The sequence below is a fragment of the Triturus cristatus genome, chromosome 12, assembly GCF_964204655.1.
Source record: "Triturus cristatus chromosome 12, aTriCri1.1, whole genome shotgun sequence".
Classification (NCBI taxonomy): domain Eukaryota; kingdom Metazoa; phylum Chordata; class Amphibia; order Caudata; family Salamandridae; genus Triturus; species Triturus cristatus.
Genome location: NC_140595.1, coordinates 163,549,826 through 163,573,721, shown reverse-complemented (window position 1 = coordinate 163,573,721; position 23,896 = coordinate 163,549,826). Strand labels below are relative to the sequence as shown.

At 40.4% G+C, this 23,896-nt stretch overlaps 1 protein-coding gene across 2 annotated transcripts in view; it reads left to right on the top strand.

Moving 5' to 3' along the window:
* The window catches only part of PEAR1 (platelet endothelial aggregation receptor 1), a 311,694-nt gene extending 288,752 nt beyond the window's left edge, over positions 1-22,942 (top strand). The window contains exons 19-24 of one of the 2 annotated variants that reach the window (XM_085639753.1): positions 1,124-1,342; positions 3,884-3,999; positions 12,699-12,825; positions 14,237-14,299; positions 16,405-16,617; positions 19,516-22,942. In XM_085639753.1, coding sequence (XP_085495879.1) covers positions 1,124-1,342; positions 3,884-3,999; positions 12,699-12,825; positions 14,237-14,299; positions 16,405-16,617; positions 19,516-19,679 — 902 coding nt within the window. In that variant the 3' untranslated portion in view covers positions 19,680-22,942. The remainder of the gene's footprint in view (positions 1-1,123; positions 1,343-3,883; positions 4,000-12,698; positions 12,826-14,236; positions 14,300-16,404; positions 16,618-19,515) is intronic. The other variant, XM_085639752.1, reaches the window with a different exon arrangement.
* Positions 22,943-23,896: the final 954 nt, after the last annotated feature.

Sequence of the window (23,896 nt, the reverse complement as noted above, 5' to 3'; positions counted from 1 at the left end):
AGCAATGCCTTACACCAAAACAGACAACACTTGATTAACTTTTTAAAATAATTGTCAAGGTAAACTTTTTATGCCATTTTGGTGCTAGGCAGCTGTGTTCTGCCATTTCCTATTGACAGTACTTATTTTTTAATCTTTTTAGAGTTAAGAAATGTCTTCATCTCTACTTCCTATGAGGCTGTAATTTTCCCGTTGATTTTTATGTTTAAAAAATATATATTTTCACACCATTCTGCAAGTAAATAGAAGTAACCTAGCGACTAAACACACTGATGTCATTTTGTTTTGATCAGATGTTTTTTTGCTTAGACTTTTGGTTTTAAGGGGGTCATCCCATGGAGGAGAGTTATTGGTGGATAGAAAAAGGGATACATTGACCCCTTAATATGTCCTTTGTGTTTTTGTCTTTAGAGAGCTTCTACCCAAGGGGGACCACATACATGGATTGTAAACTTTGCATGGACAAAACATGCTATTGCTGAAGGATCTTGCTTTAAAAATGATTGAAATTAATTAAAGAACAGGAGTTGCTTGTTCTCATTAGCCAATGAAAAATGGATAACCTGATAAAGAGGTGTCTTTGTGCCATCATTTGGAGAATCATTGTGGCAAGGAGTTACATTGATTATAGTACTTTGGTCTGTTTCCCTTGTGTCCTATGTCAAGTCAAGTGGGTTCATGAAACACCGACACTTGAAAAATGAAACAATTTTTAAGGTTGCAAGACTTGGGAGTGCTGGAACCGCATTCTTGGGATAATTCCTAATTTTGATGGGATTAAGATGTCAATTGTGGCCAGAAGCAGTAACAGATTATTAGCTTGGATTGGTTACAACAAGTTTCGGGATTTGTTGACATTGTTATTACCTGACAACATTTAAACTCTAATTACCAATCTGTTTACAAAGCACGATGGCTCATAGTTCTAGTCTTTTTAAAGCCCATAATGAGCTCGTTTTTAAAGAAGAATTGGAGAAACATGAGCAGAGCAGAAATTGTCATCGTTGGCTGACATTAATTCATCAATTACTTAAATCTGCTCATTTGAAGCATGTGCTCTAGGGTATTCATTTGGTATTATATATATATATACAAAATGACAACATCTTTCAATTCCTTACAGACCTGAGGCCAGAAAAACCATTTGTAATGGTCCCAGCAGCACCAGCAGCGTACGACTCTTTGGGCGCCATCGTTGGCATCATCGTTCTGGTAATTTTGGTGGTTGGACTCATTGCCATGTTTCTGGGCTACCGACACTGGCAGAAGGGCAAGGAGACCCGGAATCTCTCAGTGGCATACACGTCGGGTCGGGTGGTCAACTCAGAGTATGCCGTGCCAGGTGAGACGATTAAAGTGTGGAACTGTCCTGAGGTCTGGAACACAATACAATTCTGGGGCTGGCACAAACCCTTTCATTTTAGAACATAAAAGATCTTTGCAAAGGAAGCATGTTCAGGGAGCATAGCCAAGGCCGGTGGGGGATTACCATTCACTCTCCTTGGGTAGGCATCCCAGTTGAGGTATCCATCTTAAAAGGTGGGGTCGGACGGGCCTTTTCTTCCATCCAACCTTCTCTTGGCTAGCTGGAGCATTTGGAGGCAGATATGGAAAGCCCATGGCCGCTTCTGGTGTCTTTGTCACTCTAACCAGCTTTTAGAGATTAACTACGGCACGTACAGGGGAGCTTCAGAGAGAGAGAGAAACGGGGTGGGAGGGTGGAGAGAAAGAGTTGAGAGAAGAGAGAGAGAGAGAGGGAGAGAGAGAGAAAAGATTGATGGAAAAAGAGAGAATAACGAGACTGGAAGAAAGTAGGGCTGGTTGGAGCATTTTTGCCAGGGATGCCCTAATCCGTCCCTCTACAAGTTAGACATCTTTTCCATTTGAAAGCAGAACTAGTGATTTTTGGATAGAAATGTGTGTTTTTCCCAACCACCATCTTAGTTGAATTCCAGTTTCACTCTGTAGTTTTACCCTGTAGTTCCAATTTCTGTCGCCTGTTACTTTCGATTTTTGTGCATAATCTCTGCTTCTGTAATCCATCAGTGTAATTTGGATTAAGATCAGTGTATGACAGAAGTTAGTTGATTCACTTCACAAACTAACCCGTTAACATCAACTTTCTTTGATTAACTGTGTGACAATTTGGGGCAGTTGCAAAATTCCTAACTGATGTTTCTGATTAGTGCAAAGGAGCCCAAAAATATCACCCACCCCTATTTATAAGGTAATCAATGTGCAATTTGTAAAACATTTTTCTGTGTCGCTGTGCTGTACACTTCTCAATAAAATGGGCCCCAAAACATAAGCTCACCTCTGATTAGAATATAAATCCTCTCTGTAGCCCTTTACTTAACTGGTCATAACAGTTAGCAAAGTAGGTTAAAGAGGCCTTTGATGTTTTGTGGAATTGAAGCACAGTTTCAATGCATTTAAAGGTGTTTCGATGTACTTAACATACCTTTCAAAGAAGCGGTCAAAGAAGGTGAAAACTCTTTCCCTCCCAGTGGCTGATATATGAAGTCTAAGAACTGACAAAACCTTTCTCTGGATGACTTTGGTCGGTGCTCCACAGAGCAGGGGTGTAGCTTACATTGGTGCAGTAAGTGCAGTGGCACCGAGTCTCAGAGGCTCGAGTGCCCCCTGGACCTGACTTTTGCTATATTTGAGAGTTCAAACAATGGCGAGCGGATCCATTTGCAACCTCGCACTAGGGCGCAGACACAGTGGCTACGCCACTGCCACAGAGCTGACTTCATTTATGTTGTACAGTACTTCACTTCTGCTGCTTGAGCACTTCCATTCAATGTTAGAGGAAACCTTCTTCAGTTGGCCTCGGGCCTTTCCGCGTGGCCTGCCTCACCTCCTCTTCTGCATGTTCTTCGTTCCTGTTTTAAGGCCATTCCTCCTCTACAGTATTCTGCACTCTTCTCAGTTAACACCTTATCCTCCTTCACTATATATTATTTGTCCTCACCTTTTCCTACACAAGACAATACTTCCTCTACCACTTAATCAAAGTTATTTCATCGAAAAACCACACAGTCCCTTGCCCATGCCTTTTTTACCATTAACCTGTATTTATCTGCTCCAGCACGACTTGCTGCTGCGCTACAACTTATCACCCCTGTCCATGCAGTAAAGATTCATCTCCTAAAAACTACTGGATAATAATCTTGAAGACAGAGACACCTTTATTGTTAGACCCTTTTAACTAGAATTACTTCAATGAGGTGGACAAGCTCAGATGGTTCTGTACATTGTCTTTGGTTGTAGTGGAAAGTTGCAAGTCAACTATGGAATCAGGGCAACCTTATCCTGGCCATGGGACTTGTATCTTCATTAAATCAATCACACCTCCTTAATAAACTACTTGACACGTTGATGGTACTGCCAAAAATCTACAGTCTGTTCAGAGTCACTAGCACGTCTACAAATCTTCCCTACATCCTATAAGCCACCCACCCAATCTCTTGGATCACACTTAAAGATGGAACTGTTAAAGATAACTTTTCCATCCATGGATCCAATAAAAAAAATACCCTAGACATTTGCATTAGCTCTCAGGCATCATATGTATCTTTTTATCTCTGCTATAATACTCATATGGAGAACTTGGTGTTCATGCAGCCCCTGGGCGTGGTTAATATAAGTGATCCCACCTTATGCCAACTCTTTATGGAAATCAAACTTTCCCAATGGAATTTGGAGTGCCTCTTTCATCCTCTAAACGTACATGCATACAATAGTTTCTATTTTGAGTAAACAAAATAAAATCCTCAATGTTCCCCAATTAGTTTCACAGCAAATAATATGCATTATGCAATTCCTAAACATAACTAGTGTCACCAGAATTAACATATATTTTTTATTCTCTTTTCAGATGTTCCTCCCAGTTACATGCATTACTACTCCAACCCGAGTTACCATACTCTGTCACAGTGTGGTGGCGCTCCACCCCCTGTTCCCAACAACCAGGAGCGGGGGAACTCCGTCAAAGTAAGTTATTGTGTACATGTGGATTAACTAAATGGTCTCTTATCATGAAGATAAATGTGATGGACTTTTCAAGCTATGTCTTCTGATGGGTGTTGCCAGTGCCAGAGATAGATGTTTTGGTAAGGAGGCAATCTGGGCCTCAGATCACCAGTAATCTGTTGGCTGCGCAGCCAATGTATATGTACCTGGGCAGATTTTTCTGGTACTCCAAGTATGGTTCACCCTTGCTAGAAAGGGGCATTTGACTCATGCTGACGAGAAGGAGGGAAAGGAGATCAAAAGCAGCACAAATCACTGAAGATTTCATGAACACCTGAATATGAATATGAATATGAATTTGAATATGAATAAAGGCATTTATATAGCGCACAGCTACTCAAAAGAGTGTCCCGGCGTATCAAAGGCCCCTGGAGCAAACCCACTACACCAACTTCAATTGCAGAAGAGAAAAGAGAGAAAAGAAAAAACAAAAACCTAAGGGATACTCTCATTATTGATTAACAAGCAGAGTTTTGAGGAGCTTCCTAAAAGTACCTAAATCTGGCACCACTCTCAATGAAACGGGAAGCGCATTCCAGGCCTGAGCACTGAGGAACCCAAATGAGGATCCATTTGAATGGGTGCGAGAAATTCTAGGGACCGCTGCCAGATTCATTGAGGAGGATCTCAGAGTTCTAGAAGGAACCTAGTGGGCAATCCTTCTACAAAGGTACCTAGCACCCTTTCCATGAAAGGCCTTAAAGAATAACACCAGGGCCTTAAATCTGATTCTATTTTTTACTGGGAGCCAATGGAGCGCTCTGAGATGGGGGGACATATGAGTCCTAGCTTTAAGCCTGGGAACTTTCCACTTTCATTCCTTTAAGGCTTTAATCCTATGGTTCTGTGAATGTGGCATATAAACCTTAGAAATATTTGGTTTTTCTGGAAGGTATCACAGAAAAGTGGGGAATTGGAATAAGTCCCACTTGGGACGGCTTTAAATGGTACTTTTGGAATTAATACATTTCCAAGGTCGGCTTGTGCATTCATAATTTTCTCTAATCTCTTTAATGAAAAGTTAGACCTTGCCTCAGAGGTTTTATGATACAACTGAACAGGTAGTTGATATCTGTGTCATATTGCACCAAAAGCATTTACTGAAGTATAGTATTCTTTTATGTTTAAAAGCATATTAATTGAGACATTGCCTTTTTGCTTTGTACATAAGAACGTTAAAAGGCAAATAACAAGGAACTAACATTAGCCTGATTCACAAAACAGAAAGGTCTTGATGTTTGTGTATTAATAAGTGGACTGTTGTGCTGGAACTTTCAGCTGGAAATATAATTGTACTTTTCTATCTTAAAATTGTCGGAACAACTATTTTACATTAATACGTTAATAATTAGATTTGCAGATTAAGTGCCAGATTTGCGAACCTCCTTGCAGTCATTAAGACTACAGTATAGGGATTATGACCTCAGAAATATTTGTTGTTCATGTACAAAGCCCATTTTAGTAGTTGGTAACGTTTTAATGACACTTTTAAAATATAAAACTTTTTTTAAAGTAGCCTTCTTTCCTTTAAGCAACTTAAACTGCTTTTTCATAAAACAATCCTTTATTTAAAATCAATTACAGGCATGGTGTTCTGCTGACATTTTCAATTCACCATCCCCATGATTCTGACCAATCAGAACGAGTCACAATTTGAAACCAACCTAATTGATATTAATTAGTAGGTCAGATTGTGACCCACTCCAATTCCTTAGTTTACATATTGACATATTACTTAATAGCATGATTCACAAACTAGGTTTCTAGTTACAAATAGGAACCACCTTTTGCAACCAGAATAATAGGACATAAAATGGATTTACCATAAGGAAGAGAAGTAAACTCTACATTGAGCCAGATGTGATTGCATTCTATTGTCCGAATGCAGCCATGGGGAGATCACAGTTTGAAGGCTTGCAGGAAAGTTTACAAATGCCATAAAGTCAAATTTTGTCTGAGAGAAGTTATCAAGTTGACCTACAACTTTGAAGAGGGAGGGACTGAAGGTAAAGTAGCAGAATGATCCTCATGGCTAGTGAAAGTCTTGGAATGAAGGGAGGTGAAGAAAGGTGAAACAAGATTAACTGCAACCAAGAGAACAATTGAAGGAAAGAGAATGATGTGGTGCAGGAATGTGATTATGTATGGAGCATGTTGAGACTAGGTAAGGGAACACAATGTGAATTTGTTAAGAAGTTTCAAGGTTGTGAGGAAGAAGGAAGGAAGAGTGAGATACTGAGAAGTGATGGTGGAACAGTCAAGTCAATGGAAGGATTATGCATTTGGGTGAAGAATGAGGACAATTAGATGCTGTTTATACTTCATGCTCATTGGTGTATATTCAGTGCTATTATTGTATTGTCATTCACTTAGGGTCTGATTTAGAGTGTTGGCGAACAGGGTACTGTGTCAAAAGAGTGACAGATTCCCCATTCCCCAGACTCGGTTCCCCTGCTTGATTTAGAGTCTGGCAGAATCTCAGGCTTAATATGCAGAATAAAATTTACAACATCAGTGTAAACCTTCCTTTGGCACTCCACAAGAGCACAGGCCATCAGGGGTAAACCATCTGACCATCTCCCATATTTAGAGTGGACATTTGTATGGCTTATTTTTAATGTCTGTCACCACAGGCAATATCCTTGTGGTGCGAGTCAGTAAAGATAAAATAAACGACCCTCACACCATGGGAGAAAATTCCCATAGTATTGGGTCATTAGATTTCTTCTTCTCCAACATCAAACTCCAACTTTAGGAGTATATTTTTGTAAACGAAAAAACTTCTAAATATTTGGTGTAAGGATCCATCACCAAGGATGGCCGCAGACCAAACTTTTAAATTCTTAGTTTGAACCACCATGAATGTTGGTTCATACAAACCCAGAGAGTTTACTGCAGGACCAACAATTCTAAATTTGATAGGCAGAGTAAAGGCAAGATGGCAGACAAAATGTTATCTGCCATCTTGACTGCCTTTACTTTGTTTGCCCAAGTCCTATATGGGCCCTCTGCTTGTTGTCCTATGCATCTTGTATATCTCACATGCCCTCATGTTTCTCGTTACTATTTTATCATTTTTATATTTATGTAGTCCCTTTTATTGTTTACTATTTTATTTACTCTTACTGCTGTGGTGGGTGAATTGTCACTACTATTTTCCTTGCTATTACGTGAATGAGGACATGTTGTGATGTCAGTTATTGCTGGGTACAGAATTATACTATGTCATCTTAGAATTCTCTGCTATATTTTGTCCCAGAGTGGCTGTTGATTATTGCTTGCTGTGAGGACCGGAAGCTGGTGGTGCACCTAATGCACTTGAATACAAAGCGAGCATTATCTACACATTAGAGCATTTATCATTGTGTGTCATCACTCATGAACGAATCGGTCAAACCAATGCTCAATCCAGATAGTAATAACAAGAAGAAGGCCAAAAATGTATCTGTTTCAAGGTCATGCTGAGGTGGATTTTCTTTTCAGAGTAGGAAGTTAAAAATGTCTACGAAATGCTAATGAGGTAAATAAAAGACTGGGGAAGGGCAGTATGCAAAGAAGTGAAAAGGTCATTAGAGAAAGTTACCTAACACCACTTGCACCCAATAAATGGGCACACAGCTGTTAACCTAAAGTAATACTAAGTCCTTGAGACATATATGCAGTGTAAGGCTGTCTTTGATTTTCAATCTTAATTCCACTCTTCTACTCAACACAGAAGAAGAAAGTTGGTTTTAATGATAGAAGCATCTTTTACTATCTATAATGTGGCCTTTGGTACTGGTGCCAGCATCTTGAAAAATCTGTTTAAGTATGTACCTTAAAGAATTTTCACACATTTAAATGTGTCCTATATTTTTGGAATCATGGAATAAAATAATAGCAATTCTAGGAACTTGGAATGGTCCCTTTATCACATTGTATACAGATTGCCCCTGTTATGCTTTGGCGGTCTATTTGGACAAAAGAGGAACCTATACTCAACCGAGCAATAATACAGGATTGTTTAGACCTTGAACATATGCACAAAATACCTTGGCTTAGCTATGTGCGAACGCAGCTTGAACTAATGGGGAGAGTAGACTTTTTCTTAAAACCGCAACTTACTGCAGCCTTCCCAAAAGCTCATTTAAAGCAAGACCTCCGAACCCTACGAAGGGAGCAAGGGAATTTTAGGGAATGGGACAAGAGGAGGGAGGCAGAACATTTACCCCTAGTCACTACTGAAAGAGTTGAACCTTACCTTTTGTCCCCTTAAAGCCACACTAAAAGATTTTATCTTATCAGATTTAGGCTTAGCATCGCATATTTCCTGGTCTCTTACCCGAGCAAAGTATATTCTGATTCCTTTTTAGATCCTTGTCCATGTGATTGTAACTCAGCGCAGAATATAGTGCAATTTTTCTTCTTTTGCCAGCTATACTCCAAACCGTGGAAAGACTTTATTATTCCATTAATACGAGTAATAAATATTTGAAAATGTAGGCCAGCACTTCATTATCTCCAGCTGCTTAATACTGAATATATATACGAAATGGTCTATACATTTATTGCCAATGCTGTAAGAATAAGGAATATTGTAGGTAAATAAATATATTGTTCAGTTATTGACTATTCTTTGTAGAGGTTCTATCCTTCTATGGACCTTGTATCTTTTACTGTGCACTGATTGTTCTAGACAGGTTTACAATTGCAATTTTAATGAACTCACCCCAGTATATTTATCGAGAAATATTTATATGTGAAGATGCTATTGAGGTTGTATTTAACAGCTAATATAACTGGAATCTAATATCAATGTCGGCTTTTAAATGTGCTCTGCTTTATTGTTGCATAATTTGAAGAATGAACTTGATTAATTTATTGTCCTTGAGTTACTGACGAGTTTTTTTGATTTAGGCATAAGTAATTTTATGATTATAATTGGGCAAGGGAGATTGATCTGTTGATGATTTTTAAACAAATGTTTTATTCTTTTATGGTTTTTATTAATCAAATAAAGATTGATTGACTGATTGACTTATTGACTGAATAGCAATTCAAAGAAGTGAATACTTTTTGAATGGAACAAAATGCAGACTTTGCATTAAAGCATTGTTAAGGTTTAATAAACACTGATAGCCTTAAGTCTGTTTTTTTTTACCAAAGCAGTTCTGTGATGGATTCTGTATTTTAAACATTCATTTTTTGTATATTTTGGTTGAATTGAGTAATTGAAAGAAACTTGTTTAAAGAAATATATCTCAGGGGGGAAGATTAAATCCCTTGTTCTGCACAAAGCTCCTCTCTGAGCTTCAACTGTTACCTCGACATACACTTTCCCCAAATGTACACTGCACAAAGAATTAAATGAAGCCAAACAGGAACAAGCATTATTATAAATGCAATAAAAATATTTTGTTATAGCACTCAGTTCAAATACCAAAGGACACAGTACTTAATTTGTGCTGATGGGTTCCGGTGCTCCGCACCACCACTTAATTGGTTTCAGGTGCTCGGCACAGTACTTAATTGTCAACACTGCACTTATGGCAGTTTGCCACATGGTGGCGCTGCGCATCAAATTTAGAGATGAGCATAGTAATAATCAGTATTAATGAATGCAAAACACATTAAAAATTACTAATACCTGCCTCCCCAGCCATTCTTTTAGCTTTGGGGACCTGGAATGATCTGAACGTCGCACTTGCAGGCGAGAGAGATGGTTAGTAGTTGTTTTGGCAGCGATGACGGGCAATGGGTGGTGCAAGCTGCAGTGGCCACCTGGTCAGAGTCCTGGAACTTATTATTTTACAAATTAAGCACTGAAGTGACAGCTTCTAAGAGACTTGAGGGCTAATTTACAGTTTGGCGGGCTATACTCTGTTCTGCTAGTTCTGCAGATGGATGTAAGTTAGCTGCATCGGCAGATTACAGTCGTCAGGCTTAGCTTTCTCTGCCTCATAGGCAGATAGCTCTGCACAGTCAGAGAAGCTACCACCAAGACGGTTCCTCTGAAGGCACGGAAGCTTTGCTGTGGAGGTTTCATTTTTCAATGAACCAGCACTGCAAATCTTTTTGTTTAACAAAAACAACATACCAAAGTTAATGATATAGATGCACTTGGAGAATGTTCGCAGTGTGTGGGGGTCATTAATCCTCTTTTCTATTTGAGACCACAAGGCTTTTCCTGGCAGACCCAAACAGGAGAAATATTGCCAGAACTTTTGTCCTTAATAGGGCAGATGGTCTGATGTCCAGTGACTCACAGTCCAATGTCAATCGGGCCATCACTCGAACTTTTTGTTGGTGGAGCTTGCGGATGCTCCATTGAAAGAAACATGTGCAATTCCCTGACTCTACATATAGTAGGGGAACCACACGGTTAGCAGACAGGGTATCCACTGCCTTTGTTGCAAAGCATACTGTATACTAAACTCTAAATAATCCTTTCAAAACAAACACTATGAAAAGGTTTGGCAAAAGCTATAAAAGGGAAATTTGAATTGTTGTTCTTCACATTCCTGAATGGAATTTCATATTCTGTAATAAAACACATTAGTGACCCAGAAATGTAGTTAGTTTTCATTGATAACATCCATGTCAATGGTATTCAATTTCTTTCACAGATATATGATGTGAATATAATTGTTCTCATTATTGTAAGTCATATTTCTGTCTAAGAAACCTTAATACATATCTTTGTATTTAACTTAGCTGAGAAAGTAAATTACTTACAGCATTGCGTATTGTTGTTCTTGATAGTTCTCTAAAGGAATTTGAGAAGATCAAAGTAAAGCGTGCTTAAGGTAGTAGAGGAGGAGCTGTCAATGAGTCACTTCATAGATTTTATTCTAATGTAAGCAGTATTCCCTTGGATGTTCTGCTGTGTACCTTTTAGTATTTATTTATTTTGAAGATTTTATATAGCGCGAAGAAGACCCTTGCGAGTATCAGAGCGCTTTACAAGTCATATGTAGAAAACAAGATAAAGCACACATAGATATAGGTGAACCAGCTTATAAATGTACACATAAGCTAGCGCAAAAAAGAAAAGGACTATGGAGCACAAGAACAGAACTAGTAATAATATACAGTAAAAGGACAAGAGTTCACGTGAATTTAGCCATGAGGATTGCTTTCACTTCTTTTTTGAAGGAGGCAGTGGACGGGTTCATTCTTATTTCAATGGGCAAAGCGTTTCAGATCCTAGGAGCCATACCAGCGAAGGATCGGTTATAGGTTTTTTTTTGTCTTGTATTGTATGTGCAATACTGTGCTTCTTAGAATAATTTACCATATATCCCTCTGCCATGAGTAATATTTGTAAGATCTCCATTCCCATTGCTGATTTCAGTATGATCATCACATGGATCCTAATAGTCTTGCTCCTACTATGTTTTCTAGTCTGTAAAGTTCATGAATTCTAAGGTGTAGTTCCTCTAGCACAAACACATACTGGGCAATATATGTTTTTTCTAGAATGTGGAGCTTCATAACTCCCTCGTCACAAAAGAAATATTTCACTTGCCTGCGTATAATCCCCACAATTCTCCAAGTATAATATCTGATTACCTTTGATGGTTTAGGAGAGGATATATCAGTGGAGTCACAATTATGTTAGAAACGTGAAATAATAAAAGCTGGATGAATGATGTTGATAGGACAGTGAATTGTTACAAAATTGGGGCGCTGATGGATTATGCTAGAACGGACGCGGTGTAATATATTCTGGGCGAGCAAGGACTCTTACTGAAAGTCCCATTGAGGTCATTCATCAATATAGCACACAATTCCCTGGATTGTTGTCTAGCAATTCCATTCCAGTATATTACTTCATTTCTCACAGTCTAGTTTCTCACATTAATTCTAGTATAATACTTGTGTGTCCATCCATTCAGCATAATACTGTGCTCATGAGTTTAAAGTCTTTTCAAAACCTCCTGGTACAATATTTATGTTATGTTATGTTATGTTATTTGAACTTCTAGAGCGCACGGTTACCCTGGGGTGTCCTGGCACTGAGCACTACCTGCTGGTTATCAATATTCAGAGGTGTTACTGTGTGAAAAGCCAAGTTTTACAGAGGTTCTTAATGCGCCCAAAGGAAATATTCCAGATGGTGAAAGCAACTATCTTTAATTAAGATCCTTACAGCCGCTAGTCAATCTGATAGATAAAAAACACCCAACAGAAATTCCCTCTTTAGATTCTAACCCAGATGAAATTCCAAGGTCCACAAGGACTTTGGTGTAAGAGGAATCTAAATTAATGCATTAAAAGAACCCTAAACATAACAGGTATCATCTCACCAGTCTCTCATAATATATTTTTTAGATCACCATACTCTGGTCTCCCATACCCAGCCTACAATAATTTTTGGTTCTCCACACTCTAATCTCCCGTGGTCCCACCAGTATATTACTTCACTACCCAGGTTCTAATCCCTCACATCCTCTCTGACCTAATGCTTAGTTCCCAGATATCATTTTGAGGCATCTCTTCTAGTATAACACATTCTTGCCTTCCATGCCCTCTTTTACTATAACACCTCAATTCAAGTGTACATAATAATTTATTACTTTCGTTCTATTAATCAGTGTTTTTTCTACGGAGAATAATCATGCCTTCTAGTAAGGATGGATAGAGGTATTGGAGTTAATGGCTCATATTTTATTTTGCAGAATCAGCTTTTCTCCAATATGAAGAATGTGGAGAGAGAGCGGATGGGTGCCTATGGACTAGACTGTAATGCGACGCTGCCTGCAGACTGGAAACACCAGGGGGCACCACTGAACCACAAAGATCTAGGCAAAGATCACATGACTTATTTCCAACTTTACTGTCAATTTCATGCTGGTAGACTGCGTTCAGAGCTCAATAGAATTAACGGTGCCAAAATGATCCACTGAGGCTGAGAAACATGTATTTTTCAGTGCACACTTTGGTGTATTGAACTGGACTTGCTTTTGTTTGACAGTGTTTCTGGTGCATATGGTGTGTCGTTTAGAAAAGTTTGCAAAAAGTTGTGAACCCAAAACCTCAGAACTAGCACATAGATAAAGGACATCACTTTCATCAGTTTGAACAGAACCAGCTCAATCTTTGCTGGTGCACACTAGATGCTGTGGGTTTTGTTTCCTTAATCTTTGCTGGTGCACACTAGATGCTGTGGGTTTTAATTCCTTAATCTTTGCTGGTGCACACTAGATGCTGTGGGTTTTGTTTCCTTAATCTTTGCGGGTGCACACTAGATGCTGTGGGTTTTGTTTCCTTAATCTTTGCTGGTGCACACTAGATGCTGTGGGTTTTGTTTCCTTAATCTTTGCGGGTGCACACTAGATGCTGTGGGTTTTGTTTCCTTAATCTTTGCGGGTGCACACTAGATGCTGTGGGTTTTGTTTCCTTAATCTTTGCTGGTGCACACTAGATGCTGTGGGTTTTGTTTCCTTAATCTTTGCGGGTGCACACTAGATGCTGTGGGTTTTGTTTCCTTAATCTTTGCTGGTGCACACTAGATGCCGTGGGTTTTGTTTTCTTAATCTTTGCTGGTGCATACTAGATGCTGTGGGTTTTGTTTCCTGAATTTCTCTCATTATTGTATTAAGAGTCGTTGAAAATGTCAATTGGCAGCCTCATATATAGAGAACTAAGTAACACAAATCCTTTTGTGAACTGCGTAGGCTCGCATCTTAAATGAAATGTTGAAATTATGTAAAATATTGTACAATTTATTACTTTGCTCCACCTCAATTTTGATGAATGCCTTAATCATTCGTTTCATGTTCGTGCTGCAGTGTTATACATCTAGCTTTCTATAGTACGCCCCTTCTGTGCCATACCTTCACCTCTGCCAGACCGACTTCTCTGCACTTTACCCTTTGCCCTGCCACGCTTCCCCTCCTGGTCATCACCCTCTTCTTGCATCACCACAGCCCTCTGTCCATTGACTCTCCCAGTCCCATGCACGGTTTCTTTTGGTCCCACTCCCTGTCGCCACCACGCCTGTCTGACACTGTCCACCTTGATTCCAGTCCTGCTGTTGTGCCCCTCCTCCTTCTCCCTCCCCATCACCTGCTGCTCTCATGACGTAAGAGCACTTTTACCTCCAGAAAATGAATTCATTGGTTAAAGAAACGCCACTGGCTGAAAATAAAGCCCAATGTGTTCTTGTTGCAGATCAAACAGGCCTAAACGTTTCTTCCCTGGTTTTTTTTGACAGGAGGAACCAGGGTGGACAGGCGTTACAGCTACAGCAACAGTACAGGAAAATATTACAATAAAGGTAAACAAGTATTTCTTAACTGATTGGTGCACACTGAACCACAAATATACAGTCACATCAAATATCCTACATGAAGATGCAGATATTATTCACAAAGATTTTCCCTGTCCCAAAATCCATGTAGATTGGATCAGTGCCAATCAATTTCCCACTGCATGACCTTTTCGTGGCACTTAACAGCAAATATGAGGATATTGACGATGCAGCTGTCAAGGCTGTCATTGTGGTCAAAGAGTGTGTGATGTCACTTCCAGTTCCCTCGTATTCTTTTGAATCAACATCAATGATTGTACCGCTGTAGTGAATGGGGGATATCCCCCTGATAATTCTATGAACAAAATGTCCAAGATCTGACAATCCTTTCACAGGTTGCTGGCCTAGTGTGCTGTTCCTTGAGTTGTGGGCAGAAGCACCTTCTCCAACCACATTGTAATTTTCATCTCATCTTGAATCTTGAATCAAATGAAGTTAAATATGGCATTAGTTGAGTTTAAAAATCAAATCAGTTCCACCTTTAGACAACCCGTTATTGAACTGATGTAACATAATGCAACAGTTGGATACCTAGAATCTCCTTCTTAGAAGGCAATGTTGGTAACTCCATTACATCCCAACCATCTGAAACTGAATCAGTTGGCGTCCATTTTCATTGTCCAAGAAAAAGGTATCCAAACTGAAGTCTTTGAACGCGCAGCTCTCTCAGTGAAAGCTTCAGGGAGTTGGTCACCAAAAACTTCTTTTGACCTGCATTGCTCATCATTCACTGCAGTATGGTTCATACCTCATGAATATTACAGAGTTTGAGAGTTAGAAGTACACAAGCGGACCTACTGGGTGTGATGCTGCCGCATGCAACGATCGACGTCGCAAGTGCCATTCACATGGGATTTGTTCAATAAATGGCTCGACTACTGACGGCGATGAGGTACAGAAGGTACAATTTAGACACCAAATGTACGATAATAATTAGATACTAACAGCAGCAAAATATGAGTCGAACACAACCAAACCCAGGGAGAGCATATGTGTCCCTGTATGGACATACGGATAAAAAAAATCTATAATCAGTATTTCCATCCTACTCAAAATTATTCAGTCTGCTGGATTGAGGAGTCACCAGGGCCATACACTTCTTATGAGATAGCAAGTCAAATTAATTGAATCCATTTATTGTTTTTTTGCTCTTCAAAGAGTACATCCGCTAAAACAATGTTGACTCAGTATTGCTGAGTGCAGATAATCAAGTTAGTGTCACATGGTTTGCACCTAGCCACTGGCTAGAGTAAAACTCCTGATCGCTTGTTTTATTGGATAGATTATTAATAGGACTCCCGATTTTATGGTATTTATATTTTTTACATTTCCGTCTGTATTTATCCATATTTTTTTTTCCCATTTTATCTGTATTGAGCCATATTTATTTTGTGTTTTGTGTATAAATGAAGTTGTAAAACTACATTTCCATATTCATTTAACCGCTAGGACACTCGCTCATACTTTGATGTCTGTCATGATTTAGGTATTTAAGCTAACAAGTATTACGTAACAATATATCCACTAAATATTAGCATTATACCGCTAACGTTTGTTGACATAAACTATTATTTAAAGAAATATCATCCCATGCTGCCCATCTGCTCAGCTATTAGGCTACAATTCATGAAAGACAGCTCTGAGAGTCACTTAAAAGGAGCACAATTTTCTGTATTAATCCACCCTAAAAAATAAATGCAGACAGAAAACACATTGTTTTCTGTCTGTATTTATCTGTAAAAATCCGTAAAAACGGAAAACAGGGAGCCTTAATTATTAAAGTCACTTCTATTCTGCTGTGGCAAATGTGGGGTTCCTCACTGCACCCCGAGGCAGTACCTAAGTGCACCTTGAGAAGCTCATTAGGCCTTCAGATCAGGAGCAAAAGGTGTTGGCTATCTGTATTGCCTATACTCACTAATACTGAGACACGATATGATCTTAGAAGAGGGACACATAAAATTATATAGTGTTGCTGCTGTTCAAAACTGAACAATCATTTCAAAAAAGTGAATTGTCAACCCCGGCACCCTTTTAACTTCAGTATTTCATTTTTGCCTGTTGTTTTCTAGAATACGTTAATGACATTGCCCTCAGCACCAGTGAATCCTCTCTGAACAGTGAGAACCCCTATGCCACCATCAAGGACCTCCCAATGCTGATGGGTAAGACGTCAGAGGGAAGCTACATGGAGATGAAGTCACCAGTGAGGCGAGAGATGTCCTACGCAGAGATCGCAATCTTGGAGCATCCCATGAAGAGCTCAATAGAACATAAAGAAGAAGGTATCACAGGGAGCTCAGTGGGCATGTGAGGAATGAATGAATGAATGAGAAAAAAGGAGTATCTGTCCATGCATAGGAGCCGCTTCACAGAGAAGTTATAAATGAGGTTTATTACTGTCAGATACTTAAGACTTTATCTGAATTCATTAAGGTCAGACCTGTACCGCAGGGAAATCGATGATTTTGTTACTTACTTTTGTGTACCATAACCATTAAGAGAATCTTCGTGAGCTGGGCTGCGTACTGTGAGTGAGCTGGGATGCGTACTGTGAGTGAGCTGGGCTGCGTACTGTGAGTGTGCTGGGCTGGGACAAACCAAGGGTTAAGGAAATCTCACCTCTGGCTCAGGAATGGGCACATATCTAAATACCCCTCCCCTCCTCCTAAATACTCTGGTTGCTTCCTGAGCACATTACTGTCCCTCAGGCGCAGCCCCTCCTCAACAACAGTGCACACATGTTCATCCAGACCGCTTCAAGGTCTCCTAGTATTGAACAGCCGCCGCCCCTCTCATTGGCTCTGCGTATCATCTTATGTCCCACAACCAGCACATATATCCGGCCATCAGACCAGGGACAAGCCCCCCCCCCTCAACCCACTCACAAGAGTTTCGAGACCCACATTGCTTCTCCACTTCCACTGTAAAACCCCAGCCCAGCACCTCTCTACACTGTCCTACGGTCACCCACACAAAACGCTTCACCATACAGATAGATAACAGCAATCAAAAACCTTTCCAGTCACCTCACACAGTCACCTCACACACCTCTATGCCCACAAAGGCGAGGTAATAGCACTCTTCAGTTACACACGTGGTATATGCTTGCTGTATGCATGACAACACCTTGTGGCCAATACTCAAACATGTTTAAAATCCATTTTAGAAACATAAATACCTAGGCGCTCACACATACAAATACCAGATTCCTGGCTCTGGCGCCAGTTGAAGGAAGAGGGCTTCATATGAATAGCTCACGGAGCATAACCTAGCCAAGCGATTAATGCCTAAAGACCACTCTGAGGACAAGTACCACCCACATGCCAAAGTGATGGGAAGTGCAACCCATGATCCATCAGATAATGGAAGTTTGCCTGTATTGCATGTTGCCTAAATCTTGGGAAAAGACCAGAGGTGGGAGGGTTAACTCTATTCTCACTGGCCCTTTAGAATGAAGCAAGAGTGGGCATGCAGGTCAATAATATCTCTATGATTCAAGTGGCACCAGATGCACCACATTTACACTTGTAGTACAAGAGTGAGAGGTTGTGATCTAACAGCTGGAGCGATCGATCTCAAATCTGGGGAACCGGGCTCAAGTCTCTGCAATGACGCTTAACATGCTGTGATTCTGGGCAAATCACTTAATCTCCCAGTGCCTAACAAAATTAATGTGTCCTTATGTAATGCAACTGGTGCTCATGGAAAAAGCTCTGATACCTAATACCTTCGGGTCAAGTTCACGCTATGTAAAACTCCGAAAACAAAGATTGCTATCCATAAAGAACAGACTAGTGTCCTTCTTTTACCAGGTACCTGAACTCAATACCATGCACAATGTCTATCCCTGATTGACTGAACATAGCCACTGGTGGTTGTGATGAGAATTCACTATTTGTTTGAACTATTGTCCTTGAACTGCTGACACAAGTTACCTTTACAGAGCCATCCAGCCACCTCAGTGCAAAGAGGACATAAGTTGACCATGTTCAGAGGTAGTATGTGTGATGTGATTCTAACCTCCGTGAATGAAAATGTACATGATGTGCATTCCTTGAAGCCAGGGGCAAGGATGCACTATGTGTCAGCAAACATGAGTCCAAATAATCCATCTGATCGGTACCTGCACTTCCTATACTGGGCATCTGTGGTATGCTTCAGAAAGCCATTTAGCGCCTTAAAATTATGGTTTACACTTCAATTTAGCTCTGTTTATGAATGATAGCCACCCTTGAACGTATACTCACCAGGTGTAAATGGTTTGACTGCTCTTTAAATGTTTAACCATGGCTGCATAGCATTATGCGGTAGTAAACCCCATGCACAGTGTGGTGAGTAGGTGGACAAGGCATGGCTTGCGTTATAAGTTTGAGAATGGCACAAACGTGTGCGTTTGTGGCATTCACATGCACCTCTCTAGCCCTTTACCATTCTGATGGTTGGGGTTTTACGTCGGCAAAAGGTTGGAGAAACTCCAGGTTTGTTGTCTGCCTGCAAAGATAATACAATGATTGGTTCTGCACCAAGCACTTAAACTCTGCTTCTAAAATGAGATATATTTTGCCAACAAGCATCACACTCATTGTCTCTGCTCTTTGGATGCCATCTTTAGAACATCACTGTGACCAAATGGCTTTACCAATCTTAAAATCATTAAAGTATAGTTGGGAGGAAGAGGGGGCTACTGAGTTAGGACCTTTACGTGGCCAAAATCCAGAATAGTGCAGTAAAATAAATCAATTCACAAAATAATAATAATCTATACATTCGGTGTTCATGCAACATCTTTTCCTTTTTCTGACCAATAGATGCGATGGACTGACAGAACCCAACAGGTTATGAGCGGTCACTGCAATTTGGAGGGCAAAACTCTACTGTTATATGTTAAACGATTTACACAAAATATAAAATCCCATAAACTGTCCAGCTTCATGCTAAAGTGTTGCCCCACTTGATTGCATCCTCGCTCTGAAACAATTGAACGCCTGGTTAGAAGGAGAACAAATAAGACGGACAGATTGAAGGACTGTGGGGCAAACGCAAATGCAGGCAGCCTGGTGTTACTGCTTTTATTGACGAGAGCATTAGGGATTTAGAAAAATATTGATGTTGTGATATCACGGCACACTTTGAAGGAACTTACCGTTGTTGTCTAACTTCATGCTTTCTCTTTTAATCAGCAGCCAGTTGTCATGGAGCAGACGGGGTCACCCGCAGTCCCGCTCCCAACCTCCCTTCCAACCACTATGACTCTCCCAAGAACAGCCACATTCCCTGCCACTATGACGTCCCTCCAGTACGGCATTATCCCCCATCTCCTCGTACCAAGCGGCTGGACCGGTGAGACCAACAATGGTACACGGGGTGTTTTCTGTGCGGTTGAAGGGGCAGGACTGGTACATCCCAGCAGAAGGACCTCCCTCCTGTGGAATAGAGGAGACCCCTTGCAGCTGCAGCTGAAGGTGGCACCTTCGGCGTGAATATCACCCTGCTCCTGGTGGCGTCTGTAGGCCTCAGAGCGCAGGTGTGCCATTCATCCTCCTTTGATGATCCACCGCTGTGACAATGCAAGAAGAGAACTCACTCCAGCAGGAGGACGCACTATCCCACCCCTGGAGGGTTTGGACGCGCAGTCATGGAACATGTTCTGCAGCATCTTCTAAACAGGAGCAACTTCCTTGTTGAAACCATGAAACAACAAAGATGTGAGATGTACATTTTAAAATGGTGAGGAAATAAGACTTTCTGTCAGTGGAGTTCCAACGTGCCCAAAACAGAATTTAACTGAGTACTTAGTCTTTCTTTATACTGACTGGGAAACATTTTGCAACATTTTCCCCGCACTGTGATGTTTTAGATGGATGACTGTGTTTAGTATATTGGAAAATGATTTCAAGTCACAGACTTTCTTTTCCCAGACAGTAGCATCACAAAGGTTGCTCAATGGAACTGACTTCCTGGTTGCCTGCTCTGTCGGATTCTGGACGTTGTGCTTTGATCAACTTTCTGTGATAAAACATTTTGAGGGTACAGCATTTGCCAAATGTACAATCCTTAGTTTATCCGCTACTATTTGATCACTATAAGGATTAGCAAGCGATCACTCGCTGAATTTGCACTTTACCAAGTTTCACTGATACCGAGGTGCTTGCCTGTCAGTGATCAGAAAGACAACAAACTCATGGATTTTGATTTCAGTAACATTGACTCAAGTTGATGTGATCTTTAGCTATGGGTTACTCTCTGTGATTCTCATATTCGCCCAGAAATTGAGAGTTACATGAGATGTCATTTGATTATAGGTCATTTATTCTGAGAAGAGAAATTGTGCCACATCGTTAGCACTTAGAAGGGAGGTTTATGTGAGAAAATAACAGTAAATACATCCCTATATGGCTACAGAATGCCAGAATGTATGTGAAATCACAAAGCAGAAATGTAACAGAAAAACGTGAGCACTTAGCCCCGCTGGTCCTTTTCCTCTGTGTGCCCATTCTATTTTCTTTGGTCTCCTAGGATTTATTTTTCTGACAAGGCCATAGATGCCGGACAGGTTTGTATAGACCAGTCACGTATCAATTTCATTATATAAAGTATTTTGGTCTTTTAAGTGATGACAAGATGCCTGATACATATATACATACCTATTATTATGAGGACCGGCAATTGACCGTAATGAAGTGTGTAATTACTATTCTAACTCCACATGTGATTTGATAGTAGGTTAGGTTATAAAGTGGACCGAGGCAAATCTAACTATGCTTTTACTTTTTTGATACACTCACTTGAAAGTACCTAAACACACTAAGGGGATGGGTCCGCACAAAGATAGTATTTGTCTGGTTCAGACAAGGTTAACCTATGGTATGAGGAGCCAGCTGGTCCCCACAGCATGGGTTATACATGCCCACACACTCATACACACCTACACACACACACTTTCTACCTCTCTCTCTTTCTCTCTCCTCTCTCGGAGCACCTCCATGGCTATCCTTAGTGGGGTAGGACAGTGAAACTGTGAGGTATTACAAACTTGATTATTACTGTTGGTTACTCAGGCCTTCTAAACATACAAACAATTACATTTTGAAAATGATCATTTCACTTTTGTGGAAAAAGTCTTATGTTAAAGGTGTTAAACTACCTAAAACTGAAACATGCTTAGAGAAATAGGCAGCCATTATCATGCCAGTTATATCACCCCTAACAAGGACCCTAACAGGACAGGGGAACAGTGCAGATTTTGAAATGTCACTCAAATTATGCCCCTGAGTTCAAGTGTTCTTTGAGGACCTGGTGGAAAGGGGAGAATAAGTTTCAGAAATCACATTACTCCTCCCAACCGATTTGGGCATTGCCGACGTGATCAAGCGGATATTACTTTTTGAGACCGGAATCTTTGACTAAAGAAGCCCCTACATGTAGATAGTGTTGAATATTTTGCCTGTACATTGCTGTAAAAAACACATTTTGTAAATTAAATTTACAAAGATATAGTGTGTATTTATAATGTCAGTTTTGTGTGTTCTGTATGCATAGTCAGACAAAATTGAGAGCGGTTGACTGATAGATCACAGTTTTGAGTCTTAGTTCCATTGATTGTAGAGAGAAGGCAAATATTCAGGTACAGCAGTATACGTATACAGTGATGACCAGAAGCATGTGGGTGGAAAGCATTCTTATCCTAATCATAGCTAAATCGATGTATCACCGTATATGGTTATCCCTTTACTCCATCAATTTTGTGAACAATAACTAGATAAAATAAGTATGGCTAGATGAAAAGAATGGTGGGAGAATGGTAAAAACTGTCGCACTTATCTGGTGGAAGATAACTAACCGATATACTCTATTCTATATCCTGTCTTCACCGTATGTGATCTAGGATGAACTTGGCAAGTCTGTGTGGGTCTATGCTGTCGAATATATTGGGAAACCACAAGGGTTCTGATGTGCTATTTGGGGCAATGCCGTGACTTTCTCCGTAGGAGCGAGGTTGTTAAAAACAATCTTATCGCTAAGTCACTTGTCTTCACTCCTCATTGTCCGTCTATCAGTCTGTATGGATTGAGTATTTAGCATATTCCTTCACTTCATTTTTGCATCAAGTCCCTTCCAAGCATATTTTGGGATTTTTGGTTCTGTTTTAAGACTGACTATCTACTTGAAAGAGTTAGGTGGGAAAATTAAATATTATGTAAATTGCACAATTACTGGACATAGATAACTGATCAAATAGGCTCATGCAGCAATGGAACTGAACAAATAAATAGATCTAACAAGGTCAGTCAGCAGCCAGATTACCCCCATTTTAAATGTTCTGGCCCCAGGAGATAGTACTGATATATCAGAAATGCTTTCGACCAACTCATGAAATAAGTGTCTTAGTAGTAAGTGATCTCTCGCCCCAGACATTCACAATCAGCCATACACCTCCTGAACTCAGTTTGAATTGCATTTTTATATATTTAATTTTGTCTGAAACTTACCAATTACTGAAAATACAAACATTTCACCACAAAATCAAAAAGTTATTTTTTTTTTATCAACAATCGCAGTCCCTCGCAAAGACAAGCTTGTCAATTTTACAATAAAGTACTTTTGTCATGAAGTGTCAGATTTTCATGTTTAGTCAACACAACTTTGGTCCCAAACTTTGACTAACAATTTTCAACATGCATTTACCTTCACTGCTGGCACATATCGACAGGTCCCACCTTTAAAAACAAGCATTGGCATAGCCAATAGGTCTCGCCTTTGCGACCTTATAAGTGTTTAGCCATGCAACAGTTACATAACTAAACACTTACAAGGTCCCAAAAGCGAGACCTATTGGCTATGCAAAGCGGCCGTGCGGCCGCGAAAGTAAAAGTGATCGCGATCACGATCAAACATCAAAGCGGCCGTGCGGCCGCGAAAATGAAAGTAATCACGGTAAAAGTGGTGCGCGCGCCCGCGCACATGCACTGTAGCTCCAGGCTGGCCTGGTAGCACTTTTTGGAGCCCTCTCAATAAGTCTCGCCAGACCAGCGCATGCGCTGGGTCAGGCGAGACCTAACAAATTATTACTATCATCAAATATCGGAGACGGACATTGTATGGAAGGAACTCTTACCTCCGTTATACTTGGGGCACCCAGAAATAAGTCCAGAATGGCTGCTAGATAAAGAAACAGCATGGATGAATGGCAGGACACAATCATGTAAAACCTCACAATATTTCAAGGATGGAGTGCCATTATGCCAGTGATAGCCTAGATGCCTAGATGTGTTGAACAATATCCACAATATGTCAAGGAGGAGGCACTGAGAGAAGTGGACAGACTGCAAGGGAAGAGTACTGATCAGAGAGGCCAAATGAGAGATGGGACTATTAGACAGAGCCAGAGCCTGGGAAACATTACAAGATACCCTGAAACACTCATCAGATGCCACAGGGACAGAACACCGGGGGAATCGTCAACACCGGGCACCCCACGTTCATCCTAGAGACTACTAGAGTTAGCAGTAGGAACGTAGATACATGAGGCCTGTAATATGCAAGGGGTGAACTGGACACGGG